Raw genomic sequence first — 22,776 nt, forward strand, 5'->3', positions numbered from 1 at the left:
GGTGCACACCAATCCACTTTGGCACTTTCATGTAACACGCTGGCACATTTTTAGAGAAGCCACTGTTCTAAATAAACGGTTTTGCAGATTATACATATTCATGTTCCCACAGTGTTATGGATTTTGTGTACGTCCTTTGTTGGTGGGCCCATGTATATGTACTTTCAGCAACACCATTTATTTCTAACAGTGGCTTCTTTACAAAAGCTGCAAGATCCTTCAATGACTGTGTAAATCTGGTTTTGTGTGCACCTCCTTGGGAGGCATCTTTCATGCAGGCACATGTGTGTTCTGTTCGCAAAATGGCACATTCTAACATTCTAAACATGTCGATTGTGTAAAGTCTTGTGAGTCCCAAGGGATCAAAGTGTTTTTGAATTTGTGTTGCACAGTACTTACAGGTCTCAAGGTGTGGGGACACCTTGAGTATTGAGGTGTGTCATTTGGGCTTGGGTGCACCACTACTGTTTCTTTCAGGGTAACCAAGAGGTGGCATGACTTCATTGTATTGCTGTGCTCACCTGTTCACAGACACTAGCTTCTCAGTGCATTTGTCATGAAAGAATTGGCCTGGTATGTCCTTTTTTTCCTTGTGTCCAAGTGGCATAGTGGGTCTACCACCTGGGGAGTACAGGGCTTAGATATGTGCGGAGTAATGTAGCTGTTCCTCATGATGCATTACCTGATATGCAGTGTGGCCTATTGTTTTTGTACTCATGTGTCAGATGTATACAGGTGACTGATGGTTTGTGTTCCTTCTCCTTGCCCACAGCATCATCCACGGAAACCGAGGGAGACACCTGCACGGACCTGGAGGAGGGACCCAGCACCAGTGCCACCAGTGCTGGCGAGTCTGCTGGAGCCAGTGGCACGGAGGGCGAGGAGAGTCAGTCGGAGGACCTGTCTGGTGGCGACACCAACTACGACGCAGACGGGTCCGAGGCTGACCTCATCGAGGAGGCGGAGGCTGCTCCAACAGCTGGCAGCAGCCCAACATCTGTCCCCGCCTCCTCCATTCCCATTACCGCCCTCCCAGTAGCTCCGGTCCCTTCTGTCCGTGCAGAGCACCAACATGTCTCCTTCGGGCCAGGCACCGCACCCCCTGCCCCTGTCACCCCTGCTGCCCTCAGCGAAGAGTCTGTGGACTTACTGCGGCAGTTGCAGGTTGGTCAGGCATCGGTGCTGACTGTCCTCCATGGGCACACTAATCTGCTGACACAGATGGTGTCGTTCATGGAGGGCATGTCATCAACAATGGCTGACCAACGCAGGATTCTGCGTTCCATAGACTCTTCACTGACGGCAGCAGTGAGTCTCCTGCAGCGCTCCATCCCCCCTTACCCCAGACCCATCAACACTTCCCTCTCCCATACCTGTCCCAAGCACACCCAGATATTCCCACACACACACCAATGGGCAGCACACCACCAATGAAGGGCAAGCGCACACCTCCTGGCACGCACACTCAGGGGGAGGTAGGCACACCCACAGGGTCGGGCACTAAAAGCCAAACACGCAGCCACAGTCGGAGTCCACTGGCCTCACAACCCTATTCCTCCACAACAACTCCCCTTGGCTCCCCTGCCAAATGGTCACCCCAGCAGCTGTTTCTGGCTGGGCTGGACATCGCCCCTGCTGAGCCACCACCACACAAGCAGGCGAGGAAGTTCCCAGGCAGGGGAGTTGAGTCCACCACCACCTCAACGACCTCCCCCATGAGCGCTGCGCCCCATCACGCGCCCACCACACCCTCCCTTGACCCTGGGCAATCCCCTGGTGCAGGGGCTCCCCTGGACGCACTGGCTGCGGTGTGCAGCGCAGAGCTGACCACCACCTTTGGCGCTGCCACCCCCCCGGTGTTGGATATGTCCACCCCTGCACCCACCACACCTACCCTTCCCCCTCCTGCCCCTGCAGTGCCTGTGCCTTTCCCACATGATGCCCCCCCATGGTCGACGAACCTGAGGGTTCCAGTGTGCAGGCAAGCTAGGGGGAAAGTCTCCCATGTTTTCCCCCCATGGACTTCTGTGATGGACTTGCCACATGGCATTTGTACATAGTTTTATTTAAATCCACTTGTTTTTTCTGCTGAATAAATCATTTTATTTTCATTTGGACACTATTGCATTGCAGGTAATTAATTTTGGTGCTGAGGCTCCATGAATTGGGGTTGTGGTGATGTGTTATGCTTCTGAGAAATGTTTTAGTCTGATGGTCATGAGGTGGACCATGGTATCTGCGTGCCATTACAATGTCTCTGCTAAGAATCATTGTTAGTGTGTGTTACTTTGGATGGGAGACATTGTCCCAAGGATTGTTCCTTCCTCTGTGGCACCTGACATCTTCCCTGCAAAGAGTTGCACAATTGTTGTGCTGACCTGTGTCTACATTTCCTTTGTTGGATGACGGATCCCTTCAACTATGCCCATGCCTGCTCAGCAATGTCTCCGGCTGCATCGTCTGTGCCATCCTTGGTAGTCACTGTGCTTGTGTATTCAGTATGTTGAAATGCATTAATTGTGAAATTCTCCCTTTTCAGCACTATGCATGTGTGTAATCCCGGCCTAGCACACAAATGGTACTTGTTCTGCAGGGTATTTGGGCACCTGACTGACAATTGTGGGCATTGTATCTGTGGGAATTCCACCCTATTCCTTCCATGAGAGACAACATCTTGGTGGCTGGCCCAGCACCTGTACATTCCTATCAGTCCTGGGATGTGTGTGACAGTGTGTGTTCCCTTTGGCTCTCTTAGTTTTGTGGGCAGTTACATGACAATACAGTGTTGTGGCCTGATATCAGGGTGTGTATTGTGCTGCATCTACCATGGGTGGGTATGTATGTGTTATTTGTCCTCACACCCACATGTGGTGTGTCATGCATTGTGTGAAAGACATCCATCTTCCTGGGATTGTGACCCTGCTGTCAGTGATGTGTTGTTACAGCACTATCATCATAGTCAAAACTTAGGGATGCGCACATACACCCATGGAGTTATGGGCATCTGATAATGATGTATACCCACCCATGTCTCTGCCCACTGCTGGTATTCCTCTGCAGCCACCCCTCACATGTCTCTGGCCACTGCTGGTGGTGATATGCACCCACCCCCATGTCTCTGCCCACTGCTGGTATTCCTCTGCACACCCCCCCCCATGTCTCTGCCCACTGCTGATAGTAATATGCAGCCCCCCCCCATGTCTCTGCCCACTGCTGGTATTCTTCTGCACACACCCCCATGTCTCTGTCCACTGCTGGTATTCCTCTGCACCCACCCCTCACATGTCTCTGCCCACTGCTGGTAGTGATATGCACCCACCCCCATATCTCTGCCCACTGCTGGTATTCCTCTGCAGCCACCCCCATGTCTCTGCCCACTGCTGGTAGTAATATGCAGCCACCCCCATGTCTCTGCCCACTGCTGGTATTCCTCTGCACACACCCCCATGTCTCTGCCCACTGCTGGTATTCTTCTGCACACACCCCCATGTCTCTGTCCACTGCTGGTATTCCTCTGCACCCACCCCTCACATGTCTCTGCCCACTGCTGGTAGTGATATGCACCCACCCCCATATCTCTGCCCACTGCTGGTATTCCTCTGCAGCCACCCCCATGTCTCTGCCCACTGCTGGTAGTAATATGCAGCCACCCCCATGTCTCTGCCCACTGCTGGTATTCCTCTGCACACACCCCCATGTCTCTGCCCACTGCTGGTATTCCTCTGCAGCCACCCCCATGTCTCTGCCCACTGCTGGTAGTGATATGCACCCACCCCCATATCTCTGCCCACTGCTGGTATTCCTCTGCACCCACCCCTCACATGTCTCTGCCCACTGCTGGTATTCCTCTGCACCCACCCCCATGTCTCTGCCCACTGCTGGTAGTAATATGCAGCCACCCCCATGTCTCTGCCCACTGCTGGTATTCCTCTGCACACACCCCCATGTCTCTGCCCACTGCTGGTAGTAATATGCAGCCACCCCCATGTCTCTGCCCACTGCTGGTATTCCTCTGCACACACCCCCATGTCTCTGTCCACTGCTGGTAATTTCTCTGCAGCCACCCCCATGTCTCTGCCCACTGCTGGTATTCCTCTGCAGCCACCCCCATGTCTCTGACCACTGCTGGTATTCCTCTGCACCCACCCCCATGTCTATGCCCACTGCTGGTATTCCTCTGCAGCCACCCCCATGTCTCTGCCCACTGCTGGTATTCTTCTGCACCCACCCCCATGTCTCTGCCTACTGCTGGTAGTAATATGCAGCCACCCCCATGTCTCTGCCCACTGCTGGGAGTGATATGCACCCACCCCCATATCTCTGCCCACTGCTGGTATTCCTCTGCACCCACCCCTCACATGTCTCTGCCCACTGCTGGTAGTGATATGCACCCACCCCCATATCTCTGCCCACTGCTGGTATTCCTCTGCACCCACACCTCACATGTCTCTGCCCACTGCTGGTAGTGATATGCAGCCACCCCCATATCTCTGTCCACTGCTGGTATTCCTCTGCACACACCCACATGTCTCTGGCCACTGCTGGTATTCCTCTGCACACACCCACATGCCTCTGCCCACTGCTGGTATTCCTTTGCAGCCACCCACCCACCCACCCCCTTGGTGCAGTACACTGCTGTCCTGGACATAAACAGACCCCAATCTGTAGGTAACATGCTGCACCAGGCCATAAGCCAACATTCGTGGCGTGTGTACGCCTTGTACCCCAAATGTAGTGTTGGCGTAGGAGTACGTGTTGTACGGCCCGTACCCCCGCTGAGGGCGTGGTTATGGTCCGAACATGGGCCATAGGGGTACGTGTGGTACGGCCCGTACTCACGCTCTGAGGGCGTGTGTACGGTCCGTACAGGGGCCGTAGGGGTACACCTGGTATGGACCGTACACACGCCCTGTGGGTGTGGGTATAGTCCGTACAGGGGCCGTAGGGGTACGCTTGGTAGGACCGTACACATGCTCTGTGGGCGTGGGTACGGTCCGTACAGGGGCCGTAGGGGTACGTGTGGTACGGACCGTACCCCCGCTCTGAGAGCGTGTATACTGCCCGTACCAGGCGTCCTCCTACGCCAACACTACTCCAGTGATACGGGCCGTACACATGCTCTCAGAGCGGGGGTACGGTCCGTACCACGCGTCCCCCTACGGCCCCTGTACGGACTGTACCCACGCCCTCAGAGCATGGGTACGGGCCGTACCACATGTCCTCCTACGGCACCTGTACGGACCGTACCCACGCTCTCAGACCGCGGGTATGGTCCGTACCATGCGTCCCCCTACGGCCCCTGTCCGGACCGTACCCACGCCCTCACAGCGTGGGTACGGTCCGTACCACGCGTACCCCTACGGCCCCTGTACGGACCGTGCCCACGCCCACAGAGCGTGGGTACGGGCCGTATGACGATTGTATTTGTGCCGTAGGTGTACGTGTACACGTCCACCTCCGTTGTTGCCGGACGCTGTGATTGTTGGCCACGCCCCCCAAAGTGACCAGACCCTGGAGGTAATGTATGTCCAGATTATTGTAGGTTTTGATTTGGGTATGGGGTATGTTTCCTGCCCCTCACCCCCCCTTGGCCCCTGGGTGTTGTACTGACCTTCTGCGGCGTCTGCGTCGGGCTCGTTGCACCAGGTCGTAGGCTATGAGGGCCGGGATGACACGTAGGATGGGGTCCATGGCTGTCCGTCGTGTACCGGGGCTCCGTTTTCGCGTCGGACTGAGATTTCCGGGAGTTTTTGGCTGCCGTAAAAAAGAGCCGTACGGAGTGACGTAGGGACGGATCGTACTTGTGGGTCTGTAAAACTCTGCCTGACTCCGTCCGGACGTCGCGTACGCACTGTCCAGGATCAGACTCGTAGGTATTTTTTCACCGTACGGTCTTTTGTACGATTCGTACGGAAATAGTATTTCTGTACAAATCGTACTTGCAGGATTGTACTGTGAATTTCCCGGGTACGAGTCGTACGGAGAATACGCTCCGTACGACCATTCGTACCCGGGTTTTACAGGATCGGAATCGGCTCCTTAGTGATTCTTTTTTGGTAATGAATGTGGGCCTTGTCTTTGGAGTTGTAAATAAGGCCATCTGATACCAAATGCAGGTGGGCTTCAACTGAGCATGGACACAATGAGGACCAGTGGGTAACCTGTCCAGATGTCTGGCAAGGGGAGCACTTGATCGCTGCATGTACTGTGTGTGCTGTGCCCTGATTGGCTGGGTGTTCCTAATTTCATGCATATGACTTTTTGGTGTTTTGGGAACGCCTGCACCCCTTCAGCCATTAGTGCTTTATTGGAGCCAATCTCCCTGGACCATTGTGGTATCTCTGCGCATATCTGTAGGATTGATCTGAGTTTCCTGTTCATGCCTTTCTCTGCCAGCTCAGGGCCTGCCCACCTATAACCAGTCAATCAGTAACCTCAGGCCTGGGTCTCAGAGCCTGCCTGACCACATATTTGTGAGTGGGGGTTGATGGAGAGGTCTTGAAGGGTGAATTCGATAATAGTGATGCAATTTCGTTCTTATACATGCATGTATCATTGTGCATCAATAATAACAACAATGCAAGAAATATGTGACAATGCACTACACGTTTCGCCAATATATTGTATCACTGGCTAATACAGTATATGGTCAAAACTGAAAAGTATGGGCAGATTTACAAGGAAGTGCCCCAGCGCGGCAACGCAAGACCTTTGGCTGCGCCACGCTGTGGCTCTTCCAAAGCACAGGAATGCGACATATTTACAATAATATGTTGCATTCCTGTGCTCTTCCCTGCGCAGGCGCACAAACTGCTGCCATGGTCCGGCGCAGGCACCCTTGCACCATGGTGCAAGGATGCCTGCGTCATGGGGAGATTGTTTTTGTGCACCTTCCTGCACAAAAACAATCACTACAGGCATTTACCTCTTTCAATGTGTGCTGTAGAATGCAGCATGCATTGAAAGAGGAAAAAACTAGGAGAAATTAAAACATTTCTCCTCGTTGCACCTCACTATGCCGCCCCTAGAATGGCAGAGCAGACAGACGCATTTCCAGATTTACAATTCCCCGTAAATCTGGAAATGTGTCTTGTTCCATGGGTGTTGCGTGTGAACACCCACAGCAACATCCATGTAAAGCCCCTTTCACACAAAGTGCTGCATGTAAAGGGGCCATATTTGAAAGTCACAAAAAGTAACGTAGTGGTGGCGCAGGGGGCTTGTAAATCTGCCCCTATATGTCTGTGATATGCTCTCTTTATCTGTGAATGTCTCTATAAACTTTCAATAAAAAGTTTGGAAACAAAAAAACTGAGCAGAATGTCCATATATACTTTAAAGTAGGATGATATGCGGCTGTCAATGGCAATATCACAAGGCTGCAGGTATATGTATAGTGTGGAAAAGCAGACATCTGGTAGGCATGTAAGTTATTCTGGTATGATACAGTGACATCTTGGAGGGTATGCATATGTGAGAAGAGGATGCAGTGGTTGAGAGCATGGGAGTCCTTACTGACTTGAACAACTCATCCATGTCAAAGACTCCACAGAAAAGGAGAGAGAGTAACTTGAGTACTATGTCCAGTGGACAAGAGGGAAGAGAATTGGAGAACAAGAAAACAATTGCAGGTTCTGTGTGAAGGTACAATGTGGCACAAAAGCAAACGAGTTTATATAGTAAAGTGTGCAAAGCAAATGCAGCCTGTGTCTTGAACAGTTAGGTTAACGTAGGGAAACTACAATGGGCAATACAGGAAACACATGAAAACAGGTTTTACCTGCCGAAATTTATCAGGGTCGCCTTTCTATCACAAAACGTATAATTTCAATATGAGCGATAACACGAGTTACCACACATATTAGTATTTATCAGCCAATCTATCGCAAGGGCCTAAAATGTGTAAAGACCTTTAAATGCACTAAATGAAATGACCTAAAATATTTTTGCAACAATGGAGGGAGCGCATCTATCCTTTTTACCCAGTCCACTATCTGCAGTACAATAAACTGGTTGAGGAATAGCACCTTCGGTTTTAGGAATCTCAGGAGTTGTCCAGTGCAACCACAGAAAGAGCTAAGCTTCTGTCTGTTTGAAACAACTAAAACATAAAGCAGCCTGAGAGACACATATTCTTGGGGCATATAGACTGATTGTGTATCCAGCCAATAAGGCCCTGTGAGTCCAGCCAGAAAGAGCAGGGAGACTGCAGAGCTGGACTGTAATCCGGCAGGAAGAAAGGCCCCTGAATTATGAAACTAAGAACCTCCACCAAGTAAAGCCTTACTTCACAGTTGTGCCTTTCAGAAGGTACCATGGTGCTGACAGCAGAGATGGTGTAGCTTCTGCTGGACCTCTTTGAATGACGTCCAGGTCATCTTGAAGAGGTTTATTTTATTTTTATTTTATTTATATAGTTTTATATAGCGCGAACGTGACCCTTGGGTATCAGAGCGCTTCACAATAACAAAAGGTAAATTGAGCACGAATACAATATGAGTAGCAGGACGATTTACACGGCTATGAGGTAGCTTAGGTATGTAACTATACATTATTTAACAAGCAAAAGAAAGAAAAATACAATGACAGGATTAGGTTACCGTGTGTTGTCAGTAATCACATATATATTGTTATTTCCCTGAACGATTAACTTCAATTTTCCCAATCACGTATTGGAAACTGCTTATTGTACAAGTGAACTGGGATATCCAAATACGCATGATTCGAAGCGTCTTTTTCTGAGCGTTCTACGTCTGTGCGCTTCAATAGGAATAGAATCGTATGCGTATATGAGCTTATCTTTACATATTCCGAATGACTGTTGTGAAAGCATCTATATCATAGTGCTCTGATGAGCCGTCTTATTTACGAAAGGAACTTACTCATCAGGAAGATCTTCGCTTCCCTCTTAAAGGTTGCTGTGTTAGGAATCTTCCTAATGTTTGGAGGGAGTGAATTCCAAATTCTGGGGGCTGCTCCGGAGAAAGCTCTGTCATATGTTTTCTTCTTCCGGAAGATCGGTGGTCTCAGCAGCATCTCCTTAGCACTCCTGGCAGGTCTGTTTCCCCCCGATAGTTCAATTTTCTTGGCCAAATATTTTGGTGTTCCAAAGTGGAGCGCTTTGTGTGTAATACATGCCATTTTAAGTTGAATTCTGGCTTCGTAAGGTAACCAGTTTAATGCTTTTAGGTGTGGGGAAATGTGGTCAAATTTCCTCGATCCGGTTATAAGTCTTGCGGCTGCATTAAGACATGCTTTTAGTGGTGCTGTGGAAGTTTTAGGTAGACCTGCTAAGGTTGTACATCCATATTCAATCCTTGAAATAACTAAAGACTGGACTGCCAATTTGAGGTCTGTCATAGAAATGAATGGTTTCACTTTTCTAATGTAGTTCAAGTGAAATCGAGCACTTTTTGCCATTGCTTTAGTGTGGGCTTTCATGTCTAAGTTCTTGTCCAGTGTGATTCCTAGTGATTTCGCTGAGTCGACTAGCGTAGGTTTGCAGTTTAGTGCTGTGATCGTTTCTGTCCATTCTTTCGTTTCTGTCTGATTCTTTGGTGGTGAGATTAATAGGAATTCAGTTTTTTGTGCATTTATCTTCAGATGATTGCTAGTTAACCAACGTAAAGACATTTTTAAGGCCTCATTCATTAATTTGATGTCTTCCAGCGACTTGATCTTTATGTATATCTGCGTATCGTCCGCATACATGTGGTACGCTATTCTTGCATCTCTGAGAATTTCTGTAAGGGGTTCGACATACAGGTTGAAGAGCGATGGAGAGAGTGTGGATCCTTCAGGGACGCCAATTGAGTTTGGGCATGATTTGGATAGTGTCTGGTTGACCAGGAATCTTTGCGTTCTGTTCTGGAGGAAGGATTCAAACCATTTCAGCACAATTCCTGATAACCCCATCCTGTCATGCAGCCTGGCTAGTAGTTTTTCATGATTTACAGTGTCAAAAGCTGATGACAGGTCAAGAAGGATTAGTAGGCATGTTCTATTGTGATCTAGGGCCTGTAGCGCATCGTCTACAATATGAAGGATCGCTGTTTCCGTGCTGTGGCCTGTTCTGAATCCAGACTGGCAGTCGTCTAGCAGCTTGAAATTTGCGATGTGATGGTTCAGTTGATTTTGTACACATTTCTCAATTAGTTTGGCTAGTATAGGAATATTGGTTACTGGGCGGAAGTTGTTTGGTTCTTCTGGGTCCGCTGTGGGTTTTTTGATGATGGGGACGACTTGGCCTGTTTTAAGGCATTCTGGAAGGATCCCTTGAGATAAAGAGGCATTTATTATTTTTGTCCATATTGGGATGACTATGTGGCTGATTGATTTTAGGCATTTATGGGGGAGTAGGTCATTATAGTGGTTATTAGGTTTGATATCCGATAGCGTTTTGGCGATGGTATTCTGGTCGTAGAGCTTGAAGGTATCCCATTGTGCTTTGTTTTTTGACCATTCATTTTTGATTGATGTGATGGCATTGTTCATCGTGGGTGGTTGATTGGGAAGGTTGTTGGCTTCTGTCCTTAGCTCTCTTTCAAGTGTGTTGGCCTTTTCGGTGAAGAAAGTTGAGAATTCTTCACAACTCAACTGTGTTTTAGTAGAGTCATGGGCCGATTTTGCCAGCTTATTAGACTGTTGCTTTAAGATCTCGAATAATTTCCGTGGCCTGTTTTTGGTGTTGTCCAGTTCCGATCTAATAAATTCCTTTTTCGAGTTCATGATCTTTTTGTTGTACTCGTTTCTGATTTGTCTGAGAGATTTCAACGTGGGGGATGATGGGTGCCGTCTCCAGATTCTTTCAGCAAGTCTTAATTTTCGCCTATCTTCATTTAATGCTCCATTAAACCATGGATTTTTTTCTTTCTCAGTGACACTTTTCAATTTTAGTGGCATGGTCGAATTGACTATGTTCGTTATTGATGTAGTGTAGTGTTCCGTTAGATCATTCACATTGTGCAGTTGTTTGGCGGCATTAAGTCCTTCTCACATCTTTCTATTAGACTATCGGTATTAGAGTCTCTGTTGTCCCGAATCCACTTCTTGGTTTTGGTGGGCTGCGTGGTTTTGTTCTTTTTCATGGAGGGTATTAGGAAGGTAATGGCATGGTGATCTGACCAGTTGCATGGTACAATTGAGCGTATTGATGTTTCCTTGTTTCACGATATTATCCAGTCTAGCGTTGCTCCTTTCGAGTGTGTTGGCAGTGTGCAGGCTTGGGTAAGGTTTAGATCATTTAAAAAGTCTTTAAATGCGTTGACGTGTTTGTCATTATTATCGTCCCAATATAGATTAAAATCGCCTAGGAAAATGTTATTAGAGTGAGAGTTAGAGTTCGCCGTGATGATCTCCATTAGCTGGTCTATGAAGGTGACATTGTTAATACCTGGTGGGTGGTAAAGCGCATGCATGTTGCATCTTTGATTTTCTGCCGATCTTATTTTGAGACCTAGATATTCACAGGATTCGAGTGGGTCAGAATGAAAACTGCTGACCTCTATATCCGATCGATGGATGCATGCAATACCACCTCCAGTCTTTTTTTGTCTATCTAATCTAACGATGTTATACTGTGGGGGCACCAGGAGATCCATGACTGGAGAAGAGGATTCTGAAAGCCAGGTTTCTGTAAGTATAGTTAGGTCAATTTCCTGGCTAGCAATGTGAGCAGCTATGTCTGATGCATGTTTTACTGCGGACCGACAATTGAGCAGTAGGCATTTCATAGGCTTCCCTAAGTTATTAGGGTTAATCTCTTGTGAGTTGTTGGTAAGCTGGATTTGTTGAAGGTTGTTAGGATTGGGTTTCCTTTCCTTATGTCTGGATGTTCTGTTCGAATCAATTGGGACTGTCTTAATTTTCACCCCTCTGCTGTGGTCTGTGGCTTCATATGTTTGGAGTAAAGATAATGTTTCATCCTCTGATAAGTAACTAAGATATCTTTCAGGTCTATTATGCCTGTTTGATAAAGGCATGGCCGTCTTGCTGCTCTTTTCATGTAATTTATGTACTGATTTTTGGATGAGTTCAACTTTGTAGTGCGTGCTAACAGTAATTTCAAGTATCTTTTCCATCACTTGCAGTGTGCTTAAAATGTTTTGTGACATATTGCTTATTTGTATTTGAAGGTCTTCAGTTTCCCTCTGTATCTGGGGTGAAATATTGGGCGTGCTCAGCCGTTTATTATTTCGGGATTCGTGGTTTGCGTCCCATCGTTTTCGATCCGTTAATGTTTCCGACTTCCTGTTCTTTTTGTCTTTAGTTCGGTTGACTGTACTTCCTCTACAAGCAGTGTGAGATGTGTAGTCTGTGTATTGTGATCTTAATACCATGTTCGTGAGGTATAATTTCCACGTAGACCTCGGTGTCATTTGTGTTGTAGTAGAGAAGGATATGGACGGGGTGATATCTACCCTGTCGTTTGATTCCAGATTCCCGAGGATTGGCCTACTCGTAGACGGTGTCCCAGCATGTGAGGGAGATGTTAGTTCTTCTCTCCGTAGCGTCGACGGATCAGATTCGGTATAGCGTGTGGATATTTCTGTTTCTTTATCCTTTCCTTCCATTGAGCCTCCTGTCACAATAGTGTCTTTTTGTTGTATTTTGTGTTGGGGTTCCTGAAGGTCTCTGGGTATTGTGATGTCTGTGGTGGAAGTGTTGGTGTTGCCTAAGTTGGCTATTTGTGGAGTTTGGTGTTGTTGAGAGATTGATGTCTCTACATGTTCGTTTAAGGTTAGGAACATGTTGTCGAATTTTTCTAATTCGTTGTTGGCTGCTTGTATGAGCACAATTCCGTTCTTGTAAATTGTTATGCATAGGCTCGCTCTAAGTCTTGTTGACGGTGTGATCATAAGTCTTGTGCCGTGTGGTATATTCCTCGTTGAGTTTATGTTAAGCATCTCTGTGATGGCAATCCGCCATTTAACTGTTTTTCTGGTAAAGAAGATCAGGTCATTTACAATAGTGCCATTGACTAGATTAACGGAGGGGTCAGATATCAGCGTGTCCGGGTTAGTTCTTAATAGTTTGTGTTTGAATTTTTTGGCTGCATTCTTTGATAGGATGTTAGGATACTTTATTGCGTGTGCGTTTATGCCCACTATTTCTAGCTTGTTAACGGCCATGTTTGCATGTTGGTGTGAGGTGCTTTAGTGTTAATTCTCCCTTAGCTGTTATTATCTATTCCGGCTATATATCTGGTCGGCTTGACTAGGAAGGTTTGGTTTATTCTTTTGATTTTGGTTTAGATCAAATAGCAAGATTATTGTTCAAAATATCAATTTTCCCTGCCAATCCTCTTTTCCCTTCAATGATGTTAAAAATTAGACAGTCCAATATGGCCGCTGTATTAGCTACCAAGCACATCTGAGGGCAGGGTGCCCTTGTCTGTTTCTACTTCCTAGTCCTCTTTCCCTTCCCCTTTCCTTTTGGACCTTCCATTTTGTGGATTAGTTTTTCATTATGGAGCCTCTCCGAGCTCTAGAAATGCCCAGGTCGTCCAGGCAGCGATGAAACAATGCATCAGGTCAAAAGGTACAGATAAAAGGTACAATTGTCTGATTTCTGATTGTCCCCAAAGAATATTCCTCCTTAATGCTCAGTTTCTTTTGCTCTGGTCGTCAGCAGCGGCCGCCATTTCAAGGTCAGGCAAGCTGAATCCTGACTTCCCAGCTTATTGGCAATTGTCCTGCCTTTATTCTGGTATTCTATAACTTTGTTTTACTTTGCAAATATTCTCTGGGCCCCAAGCACCTCTCTTCAGTTGGGGGCCATAGATATCCATAGATATCCACTGGAGTTTATGTTGGCAATGGCTGCCTGTACCTGACTTCAGAGATATTCTGCTGAGTCCTTTTGGTCTCGTCTGACTCCAGTTGCTGAGGACTGCAGACCCACCCTCTAGGGTAAGAAGGATCACAGTGTCCCCGGAAGACATCTCCACAGAAGGGGAACTGACAGTTATTGTTGATACAGAGAGATGCTTAATGTGTTGTGGCACTAGGGTCTACTAGGGTCTAATCACCCATTGTATAGGGGCAGCCCGTCACATGTACAACAAAGCTGTGCATCATTAGACACCCAGCTGGATCATGAGATGGTGGGGAGTGAGGGTGTATCCCTGGCAATTCAGCAGAGATCTGTGAGAGAGGAGAGACTGCTGCGACACTTAACCTTTGTTCTGAGTTTAAGTCTGTATCATCTCTTGTGGTTCTGGGAACACTACAGGTTTTGGATCAATGTTTCCTGCTACTCTAAGTAATAGAGAAAACACAAGCAGATGATGGAGCGGAGCGCTGAAACTTTTCAGACACTCACCCCCACTCACAGATCTGGGTTGATTCCTTCATCATTCTTTAGCTCACTTCGCCACCTCAGTACAGACCCAGCTATATGCAAATTAGTCTTGACCCTGTGCCTCATGGGAACACTCCAGCCCAAACTGCCAAGCCAGGTCTTCCCTAAACCGGAAACAAGCATCCTGGGACCGGTTTTGAGGTAACACGCCTCATCAACCAGGATAGCTTGAGTCAAATGGCAAAGTGAGCAAGGGACCCACGTCTGGGCATACCCTGCCAATTTAGGGCGAACAAAGCAAACACAAGGAGATGATGATCGGAACGCTAAAACATTTCAGACACTCATCCCCAGTCACAGATCTGGGTTGAATCCATCATCATTCTTTAGCTCACTTCGCCACCTCAGTTCAGGCCCAGCTATATGCAAATCTGACTTGACCCTGCTCCCTTATGGGAACAGTCCAGACTGAACTGCCAGGCCAGGTCCTCCCTGGACTGGAAACAAACATCCTAGGACCGGTATCAGGGTTTCACCCCTTATCAGCTAAACTAGCTTGACTCCAGTGGCATGGAGAGCACGGGACCCATGTCTGGGCACAAATATCAATATCCTTTCCAGAGAGCACCATAAGTGCAGTTGTGCCACAAGTCTGTCCTCTGGTGTGCCATTTTGCTTTGCTCAGTTGCTGAGAACCTCACTATTAACTGTCCAGTACTAAGTGGATGGTATTCTCCAACGCCCACTTCTGTGTGATTTGTGGTGTGCCTTGTATGTTATAAATGCCTTTACAGAAGCTCTGCTTCTCGAGGTGTATGCCTTGTTTGTCATGTTATATGGTATCTCCTGAATGAAACACTGATACACAATATGGAGAAGCTTGCACTGGTGCTGTCTTTCATTTAGATCTGCATGGCTGCATAGGTGCTATAAGGAGGGGTGCTGGGGGTGATGCAGTACCCCCAAAATAAGCATGTTGGAGTTCAGAAGGTGAAGGACCACTAAAAATGGCATTAACTTTATTTTTATGGGGGCGTGGCTTGACGCCCGATGGAGTCGGAGGTCCGCGGGTGAAGCTCCTCGGCGGATTCCGGAGCCGCCACGCTTCGGACCCGATTCGCGGTGAAATAACGATGGACCTGCATTCCTGAATATCGGCGGACAAAGATGTTATATATGACACATTTCAACAGCTGCAGCAAGTACTTTTATTTTCAATTACTTTGTCTTCCATCGGTCGCGTTTCTCGCGGCCGCCATTTTGAAAATTTTACCGCGATCGCGTTTTACCTCAAACTGCATTTGTGTCTTTCCTTGAATGTCTCCCATTGCCACTATAACTACTTCATTAGTGTCCAGTGCTTACTTTCTCCTTATGGAGCTGAATTGAATGCTGCGTAACGTTCTTTTGTCGTTTCTACATGCTCTGAGGCGCTGAGGTGTGGCAGCCATTTTGAGTGGCTTAATCAAGTCTCTCAGCAACTACATCGACCTATTCCTTATAGGGCGGACTGAGTCTTGGCTCCTTGTGTCAATAGCTCCCTGTTTTGGTTGTTACATAGAATTGTGGCAACGTTTGGAATTTTGGGTACTTCAGGAAAACTTAGCGTCGCTGATATTGTTGTTGAGGATTTCGTGACTCTTGTGTCTGAACTGCCATTTTGCGAATTTCATCAGGAATCACCCTTCTATATCTCTTGAAAGTTCGTTGGAGGAAATGTATTTATTTATTTATTTATTTATTATGGGCAGAACAAGAGTGACCAATCCTCCCTCTTCCAAGCAGCATGTTTTCATAAAAAACTCAATTTCTTTTACAGAATTCGCCAGGTTTGAAGGCTCTTTACCATCTACAGTTCAAAGCCCTGAGGCTATTATGGATTCTCCCTCCGGTGCTCCTGGGAAATCTATTTCTAAACGCCTTAAAAAAGATCCTCCCTTGCTGCCTAAATCAGTTTTGCCTGTTTCTATGGAGCTTGTACTTGAGGAGCTAAGAGCCCTCCGACCCTTCATGGAAGCAACTAATAATAAGTTGCAAACTCTCACAGATAATTGGTCTCAAATGGACTTGAGGGTCTCAGCAGTTGAGAACACAGTTGCTTCCTTAAAAGAATCTTGCATCACAGTCTCTCAACTTAATTCCCAGGTATGCACGCTTCAGAAGCAGGTCGAGGATCTTGAAAACCGCAATAGACGGAACAATCTACGCATTTATGGCCTTGAAGAAGGTCTGAAAGGATCGGACCCAATCGCTTTTTCAAATCTTTTCTTCCCAAGCTTCTTCATCTGCCTGATGGAACTGTCCTCAACATCCAAGGAGCTCACAGGTTGTTTCGTCCTCCATCTCATATCTCTTCTTCACAAAGTCCGAGAGGAGTCATTCTATATTTTTTGGAGTACACTGATTTGCTGAAGGTTCTTTCTGCGGTTAAAGCTTCCCCAAGACTTACATGGTCAGGTTCTTCTCTATTCTTTGCGCAGGACTATGCTAAAGCTACTGCAAGTAGACGCAAAGCTTTCCTTGGCATGAGAGCTGATTTGCGAGCAATGGGAGCTCGTTACGGCCTTTTCCATCCCTGTCTTTTTAAGGTTACGTATAATAATAGAACTACGACCTATGAAGATCTGACAAGGCTGCAAAGCTTCATTAATTCCTGCAGAACGACTGATATGGACTCCTCTGGACCCTCAACCTCCTCTATCACATGATAACGATTTTATTTTCACAGGTTCATCAGTCTTTGTTGTTTCCCTTCTGATATTTTGATCTTTGTGACTAGATTCTCTACCGATTTTTCTTTCGTCATATTTGGTGCTTCTATAAGTTCTGTTTTCCGCCTAAATTTGTTCACCTTCTCTGATGATGTTCTTGTTAAATATTTGAATAAGTGTCTGTTTAAATCTTCTTTTCTCATTTGATTTTAACTCTTTTACTTGTCGCCCTTACAGATTTTATGTTCCCTTATAGTGGTGTCTCCGTGATCGTCCGTATGGCTGCTGGTTTCATCCCCCCCCTCTCGTGTTTTTTTTTTGTCTTTCTTTCATAGGTATGGTACCTTTCTGTCTTATTGTTAATTTGTTGGTTGTAGTCTTTTTTGTCTTTTGTTTTCCTGTATCGATTCGCATTTTTGCTTCTGATGGTGTCTTTGGTTTCTCCTTCCCTTTTTACTTTTTCACTTTTGTTGATATTATGGTTATCACAATTGCTATTTTTCTTAACTATATACTCTCTTATTGCTTATCTACTTTTCCTCTCTTATTATATATTTTCTTCTCTTGTTCTTTTTTCAGAGTTCTTGACATCTTTACCTTTTTTCACTCCAATATTGCATTTATTCTTCTCCATTTCTTATCCTTTTTTCACACTTTTTATAGTCATTTACATGAATTGGATTTGCATTTGAAAACCTTAGTTCATTTTCTATATTACTAATGTCTTTAAAATTGATTTCATGGAATGTTAAGGGCTTGCATTCTCCCATCAAGAGGCAAAGAGTTCTGACCCACTTGGCTAAACTGAACGCTGATATTGTTTTTCTACAGGAAACTCATCTTACGGCCCCAGAGTCATTAAAGTTAAAAAGAGGATGGGTAGGGGAGACTTTCTTTTCCCCAGGGGACGTGAGACGAAATGGAGTAATAATATTATGTCGTAAATCCTTCTCATTTTCACTTATATCCCAAGAGTCTGATACGGATGGCAGATGGGTGAATGTCAAACTATCCTTGAAGGGGGTTCCTGTCTCTCTTTTAAATGTTTATGCCCCTACAGGTGGTGTACCCTCTTTTTGGTCCACTTTTGCTAAACAAATTACACAATGTATACAAGACAATTTTATTTTAGCTGGTGATTGCAACCAAATTTTTGATCCATTCATTGATAGGAATTCAAAAATCTCCTTTGTACCTAACAAATCACACAAGTCCTTTGTGCAGGCTATCTCCCAACATAAACTTCTGGATGCCTGGCGTCTTTGCAATCCGACTACCAGAGAGTATACTTTTTATTCCTCCTCCCACCATACTCAGTCAAGAATTGACTATATATTTGTCTCACACAATCTCTCGCAAACTCTTACAAATGCTGAAATTGACCCTATTTTATTGTCAGATCACGCCCCAGTTTCAACTAGCCTAGACATCCTTCCTACAGTCAATGGTCCTAGAAGGTGGCGTTTTAACAATGCCCTCCTTTTGGATCCGAAATTTACCTCCTCCTTTATTACATTTTTTAATGAGTTCTTTGAATTAAATGACACCCCTTCTATGCCGCTTGCTACGATATGGGATGCATTCAAGGCCTCGGCAAGGGAGTTCATAATAGGCTTAGTTGCCTCGAAACGGAGAATCTCCCGTAAGTTCACTAAAGATCTCCTTCAGGACATTAAGCGTTTGGAACATACTTATTACACTTCATCTCCGAAAGATTGTCTTACAGCCCTCATAAACGCCAAATTACAATTTAATAAAAAGTCAACGGAAGATGCCTCATTATACTTGTAAAAAATCCAGTGCGAAATATTATGGGGGTAAGAATGAATCTGGAAAAATACTAGCCAACTATTTAAAAGTTAAACATAATAAGTTAAATATTGAATCTATTTATGATGGTCAATCAGTTTTAAAATTCAAGGATGCTGAGATTTTGAAGGAGTTTTCCCTTTTTTACGAATCATTATATACCTCTGAATCACAACCTTCTATTACTTCCCTTTCTAATTTTTTTTCCTCCATACAGAAAACAAACCTCACATAATGCACCTGATCTTTCCTCCTTAGAGCTTGATTTAACTCATCAAGAATTACTAACAGCTTTGCAGCATCTTAAAAAAGACAAAGCCCCGGGACCAGATGGTTTTACAGTAGAATTTTACCAAAATTTCTCTAAAATTCTATTGCCTATACTACACTCTCTACTCACTTCTTTTACCAGGTTGGGTAGCTCCTCTGGTTCTTTCTCTGAAGCACATATATGTCTCATTCCTAAACCAGGCAGAGATCCTAAATATTGTAAGAATTATAGGCCCATATCCTTGGTCAATATTGACTATAAATTTTTTGCTAAAGCGTTGGCCATTCGTTTAGACTCCTACTTACCTGATCTGTTAGGAAAAGAGCAATCTGGATTCGTTAAGGGAAGATTCATTACCGATAATACAAGGCTCCTTTTTAATGTTCTATCTAAGTCCCCTCGTCTAAATTGCTCCCTAGCGGCGTTAGCATTAGTTGCCGAAAAGGCGTTTGATAGAGTTGAGTGGACTTATCTGTTCCATACACTTCATTGGTTTGGCTTTGGCCTTAAATTTATATCCCTGATTTCTCTTCTTTACTCCAACCCTAGGGCGGCGGTTTGCGCCAATGGCTTAGTCTCCACATTTTTCGATTTACAGAGAGGCGTACGCCAGGGTTCCCTCTTTCTCCTTTCCTTTTTAACCTGGCATTGGAACCTTTCCTTTCTAAATTACGCCAGAACCCAAATTTACACGGCTTTATAACCCCCAACTCCCATGTTAAACTTGCGGCTTACGCCGATGACATTCTGCTTTTTATGTCAAAACCAAACGACTCGATTCCTGCATTTTTGGAGGAGGTACACGCTTATTCTCTTATCTCTGGATACAAACTGAACGAAGACAAGTGTGAAATCTTACCCTTAAATAAGTTGACATTTAAATCGGATTTTAGTGCTTCTAACTTTACTTGGAGCCCTCATCACATTAAATACTTAGGTCTACATATCACTCCTTCAATTTCTGATACAGTAGCTTTATGTATGAATAAATGCATACAAAAACTTTTGGATCTAACCACTAAATGGCATCCGCTCTACCTATCTTGGTGGGGCCGCCTAGACACTATAAAAATGATGCTCTCACCCATAATATTTTATACCATCTCTAATATCTCGGTATCTATCCCCATTAAATTTTTTAAGAAAATTAACTCAACCCTTTCTTCCTTCTTATGGAATAAAAAGAAATCCCGAATGTCATTATTTAAATTGACACGTCCTAAAGCAGAAGGGGGGGTCAACTTTCCTGACTTCCAGACATATCACAAAGCATTTTTTTACGTCAGGCTTCACTCTGGCTACTTAGTCCTACAGATGATTGTCCTCTATGGACTACAATCGAGCGTCTTTTCTTATCCCCCTTCTCTTTTTCTGAATACCTTTCTCTCTCACGCAAGCCACTCCCATAATTAAGCTGACCTGCAAACTCTTGGAAAATACACTTATTTCCACACCTATTACCATCCACTCCTTCCTTAATTCAACTATTTGGCATAACAAAACTCTGACTATCCATAATAAGCCATTCTATTGGAAAAGTTGGCGACAGAAGGGTTTAGTATGGATTCATCAGTTATTTTCTAACTCAGTTTTCTTGTCCTTTCCTTCACTTAGTCAAGCATTTAGTTTACCGCCCAACATTTATTTATAAATATAATTTACTTAAGAAGGCAGTGATGGACATTTATGCCCAAATACCTGCCATTCCTAATGTTTCCGTTATATCCACACCCTCCTCACATCTTCACACTTTGTCAAAAACCATCCCTAAAGCCTCCATTATTTACAGTTACTTACGGAATACAGATAGCCCTAGGCAGAAATCCAAAACAGAGGAGGCATGGGAAAAGGATTTAGTACAATCCTGGCCAGTATCCTTATGGAACAATATATGGGTTAAGATCCGCAAATCCTCTAGGACAGCTAACATAGTACAAACGTTATTCTTTGTTTCTAACAGACTGTTGTTCACACCGAGTGTTTTAGGCAAAAGATTTACGAATGCACCAGATACTTGTTGGACATGTTCTTCTCCAAATGCAGATTTATTACATATGTTATTCCTTTGCCCAGCTGTGTACAATTTTTGGAAGCAGGTATGGTCCCAAATTAATTTAATTTTTGGACCCGACATTTCTTTCTCCATTATCCATGTTTTCTTAGGTAGTCTTTCATTTTGCTGGGAGAAAGTTACACTTAATGTCAAAATTATTGACTTGTTGCTTGCAGTGGCTTTCCAGCAAATTACGGTTAACTGGAAAGATTTCACAAAAATTTCCTACAAAGCATGGTGGTACGCTGTTTGCCACAATCACAGATTAGATACCTCTTTTGTTTATCCTTTAAGCTTGGCACCGAAACGTCTGGCATTATGGTCCCCTGTTACATTGTATTTAGATGAATGTGCCAGACGTCATTCACTTCTGAAACCTTCCCAACAAGAAGTTCTTAAACCCCCTTGATTCCCTTATGCGTTCCTAGTTTATTTGCTACCACAGGTTTTCCTTTTTCTCTTACGTTGATCCATTTATTTTTCTCTGCTTTTTATGCTTGTAATTGTTAAATACAATTCATTTGTTCTTTTCTATTGTAATATACTACAGTGTATTGACTCAACCTAAAAACTGTAAATTTGTATTGACACCTTTATCTTCTACCAATAAAGTTTCTTTTTGAACTTAAAAAACTTTATTTTCATCTTGACACATTTGTAGTGTGTTCAAAGACAGGGGTCAAATGTCAGGTTATGTCTTCTGACAAATTACTGCTTATTCTTTTAACATGCAGATTGGTGTTATTCTTTTAACTGTGAATTTAGAACATTTTGTAAGATGAACTGTCTAACAATCTTGCCAAAGTACTGAGGGAGAAAGGAAAGGCTGTAGAACGTCAGTTTTGTTTCTAGTATACAATCATATTTAAATATCTGTAAATGAACAGTACAAAGATTTCAAAATATATCAGCAGTTACGAAAGCACAAATGTAATTCTGTAAATTTTTTAATTCTGAACTGTGATGAAAGCAAAGATTTTAATAGCATCAAAACAAATCATGGCACTTATTGATGGGCAGATGACAAATATTTTCTGAAATACATTTCACACAGTTGAGTTTGTGCGCTATGGTTTATCAGTAAAAATGCATGTCAGTGCAAATTCTATGGTCATTTCAATAAAAAACATCTGCTGTCTATTAAAGTGATAGAATTGTGACAGAATACTGCAAAAGTCACCACCTGCCACATACCACACCCATATCACTCTCCTGCAGCATGGGCGTGGCTCATTTGCTATTCTTATTTTGTGTGATGTATTTTCACAATCCCTAGGACTTCGGTGGTGTAGTTTGGATGGCAGCACCCCCATTCTGAACATTGTTCCAACACCACTGTATGTCTGCATTGAAATTACCAAGACGAGAGTTCATGCTTCGATGTGTAACTTTCAAACACCTTTGATGGAAATCCATGCCAGAACTGCCAAAAATCAGGTAAGGATTTGGAGCAGCACAATGGTCTAACCTAAATATTTCACAATATTTGGTACTTACGTTGTTCATTGAAGAGATAAATAGTCCATGAAACCAAAAGAATGCCAAGTGCTGTAAAGGAGGCTGAGATGAGAAGACGGCTTAAAATACATGAAGATATTCTTTGGAAGAAAGCATCTGGAAAAAAACCAAAG

At 44.7% G+C, this 22,776-nt stretch overlaps 1 protein-coding gene across 1 annotated transcript in view; it reads right to left on the reverse strand.

Annotated features, from left to right (window-relative positions):
• Nucleotides 1-22,776, reverse strand: part of LOC146869601 (butyrophilin subfamily 3 member A2-like) — a 721,276-nt gene that overhangs the window by 263,695 nt on the left and 434,805 nt on the right. Inside the window, exon 5 of the mRNA XM_085640159.1 lies at nucleotides 22,643-22,759. Within this exon, the coding sequence (XP_085496285.1) occupies nucleotides 22,643-22,759 (117 nt within the window). The remainder of the gene's footprint in view (nucleotides 1-22,642; nucleotides 22,760-22,776) is intronic.

This window comes from Triturus cristatus, chromosome 1_1 (assembly GCF_964204655.1).
Source record: "Triturus cristatus chromosome 1_1, aTriCri1.1, whole genome shotgun sequence".
In the NCBI taxonomy this organism is placed as follows: Eukaryota; Metazoa; Chordata; class Amphibia; order Caudata; family Salamandridae; genus Triturus; species Triturus cristatus.